Raw genomic sequence first — 3,052 nt, forward strand, 5'->3', positions numbered from 1 at the left:
AAGAAAAATAAAAATAAAAAGAAGAAGAAAAAATATGCAAAAGAAAGAAAAAAATGTGCAAAAGAAAGAAAGAAAAAAAGAAGAAGAATAGATTCATTGATTGAGGGGGAGTCTCCGCTTTTACTCACCAAATACCCCTTGATTCCTAGTAGTTTGACTTTCCTTTGTTGTGCTTAGATTCTCTTGTCGGAGGTCCAACTTTCAGATCACTACTATGATTGAATCTAGTGATTGTCAAACTCCATGAGTCACACACACACTTTTCTCATGGGATCTATACTTTTCACATAATGCATCACTTTCTTTTATGAGGAATCTTCTAGAGGCTGTGCACATTGTGTTTTCAAGTAATTGTGCTTCTTGGATAGTCTTGTGTGTTTTAAGGTACTAATCTGAAATTCCTTACTTGATCCACCATATTATTTTTCTCATTTTTTTCCTGTTCATTGTTTTCAATGTTTGTGGTTGTTTTTCATGAGGGGGAGTTTGGTTTATCATTGGAAGAGCTTGTTAACATGAACTCTTTGAATTGTTTTGGTAAGGGAGATTGGCCGTAGTTGTGTCATGTTGCTATGCACTGCTTCTTTCTTGTTCCCTTCTTGCATGCTATAGTTGTTTAAGCTTCCTTTGTCAATTCGTGACAAAAAGAGGGAGTTATGTTGTCGGGTGCATATGTCTTAGGTTTTCATGTTTCTCATCTCATGCTTCAAGATAATCTAGTCATATGTTTATTGCTTTTTCCTATACTCTTGTGGCACTAATAGTTGTTTTGGAGATTGTGGTACTTATAGCTGTTTTGCAGATCATGACCTTGAGAAAGAAGTTTGCGTTTGTTGGCTGTAATGGGTTGGGGTGATTAGGATTTCATGTGTTAGGTGTGTTTTGTCACGTCATTGCCAAAGGGGGAGATTGTTAGGTTTTTATTTTTGGCAATCTCGTTTGACAAAACTCCTTTCAGTTGTACTTGTTTTCGCATTTTTATTTTAGTGAGGCTATGTGTTTTAGATGCGAATCCAACCTGAATTGTGCCTTGTAGAAAAGTTTGTGGTGTTAATTCTTTCAAGATTGCCACTTCGCTGACTATGACAGGTTTTTTCCCGCTCAAGCGGAACTTTCTGTGCTCGAGCGTCGGTCGCTCGAGCGGCCATTCTGACGTTCGAGCGGAAATCGCGGGATAGTTTTCTATAAATACGTGTTTCAGTCCAAATCTAGGACAGCGCCTCCAGATCTTCTTCTTAGGTTCTAGAGTTTATATCTGGGGCTATTTTACTAGTTTTTTTTTATGTTTCATTGAGCATTCAACTCATGGTTTAAGAAGCATACATCAAAAGTTTGTTTGTTTATTCTACACAAAAGAGAGAGAGTTGTTCTTCAGTAGATTCTAGGGAATTCGAGCCTGAAGCTTTGGTGGATTCTAGAGTAGTTCATCGTTAAGATAATTTCGAGGTGAAGACGGGGTTTGAAGAGGCACATAGGGGTTGGTTCAATTCGGGCGTGGATTCGCTAGGTAATTGAGAGTATACCTGTGTAATTCCTTTATATCTTCTTAGTGGATTGTTTTGTGGCTGTTGCCCGTGGTTTTTTTTATCACAATTGGAGGTGCTCCAATTATGGTTTTTTCACGTTAAAATCGTTTTGTTGATTTGTCTTGATTGTTTGATTGAGATTGTTATATACTGCTTAAAATTGATACATAATCACAAATCAATATCTAGGGGATTTCTAGATTTTTCAAAACTTAATCCTACTCTCCAGCTCGGGACCACAAGTGTTCAATTAGATCATTACGAATTACATTATGGCCTTCAATAGATCTAATCCTCTGCCTATTTAACATAAATTGAGCATATTTCTCATTCAGATCGTGTGACACTTGACAACGGGTATTATTGGTATCAGTCTGAAATTGTACTGCACTGCATTCATTTTCTGGAATATCACGCTAGTCTTCAATGATCATATTGTGCAAAATAATGCACGTCATCATGATATAGTATAGATCCTCATCACTCCAACCTCTAGCTAGAACTCTGACAATATTAAATTGTGCTTGGAGCACTCCAAATGCCCTTTCGACATCTTTCCGATATGCCTCCTACATCCTCGCAAATAGTTGTCTCTTTGCGCCTTGAGGTTGAGATATTGTTTTCACAATCGTTGCCCAACGAGGATAGATACCATATGCAAGATAATACCTCATGGTGTATGCGTGATTATTGATGGTGTAGTTGGCAGTAGGGTCACGTCCTCTAGTTAATTCAGCAAATAAAGGCAACTTGTCAAGAACAGTAATATCATTTAGAGTGCCAGGCATGCCAAAGAAAGCATGCCAAATCCACAAGTCATAGGAGGCAACTGCCTTGAGTACAACTGTTGGTTTGTGGTAGTGTCCAGTGTAAGCACTGGCTTGGGTAGTTGGACATTTATCCCAACGCCAGTGCGTATAATCCAAACTTCCTAACATTCCAGGAAACCCGCGTTGCTCTCTCTCTTACAATAATCTGGCGACATCTGCTTCATTTGGAGTTCTTAAGTAAACGGCTTCATACGTAGCAACAATTGATTTGGTAAAAAAATTCAAGCCAGCAATTGCAGTACTTTCGCCGATTCTAATGTACTCGTCTACAACATCAGCGGGCACGCCGTACTGCAGGATCCGAAGTGCTGCAGTTATCTTCTGTATACCGGATAATCCAAGAGCACCAGTGGCATCACAAGTTTGAATGAAGTACTCATTCACTTGTTGAATATCATGTAAGATACTAACAAACAATGACCGCTTCATTCGAAAACGTCTTTGGAAGTATTCTTCTGGATAGACAGGATTATCTGTAAAATAATCTCTACAAATTTGTCGGTCGCCTTTGACCCTCTCACGATTAATGTATCGACGACCACTTGTGAAACCAATACGTATGGTTGGTTGGTTTAGGCTTAACGTCTGTATTCTTTGTTGTTGCGCTGCGAATAGTTGTATCATGATGATATCATCATCAGATGATGAAAATTTATCAAAATCTCCATTGAATATGGCTTTATTCAAATTGTTCAT

General features: G+C 38.4%; 1 protein-coding gene across 1 annotated transcript; it reads right to left on the reverse strand.

The window, feature by feature from the left end:
* Positions 1-2,491: 2,491 nt before the first annotated feature.
* LOC114280561 (uncharacterized) lies at positions 2,492-3,052 on the reverse strand. The gene has a single exon (XM_028222939.2). The coding sequence runs from the start codon at positions 3,050-3,052 to the stop codon at positions 2,492-2,494; it is 561 nt and encodes a 186-aa protein (XP_028078740.2).

The sequence above is a fragment of the Camellia sinensis genome, chromosome 14 (genome assembly GCF_055761805.1).
Source record: "Camellia sinensis isolate YWXY chromosome 14, ASM5576180v1, whole genome shotgun sequence".
NCBI classification, from domain to species: domain Eukaryota; kingdom Viridiplantae; phylum Streptophyta; class Magnoliopsida; order Ericales; family Theaceae; genus Camellia; species Camellia sinensis.

Bases quoted from the DNA above. Each gene is read 5' to 3' on its own strand.
- LOC114280561 (XM_028222939.2), bottom strand. From the start codon at position 3,052: ATGAACAATTTGAATAAAGCCATATTCAATGGAGATTTTGATAAATTT.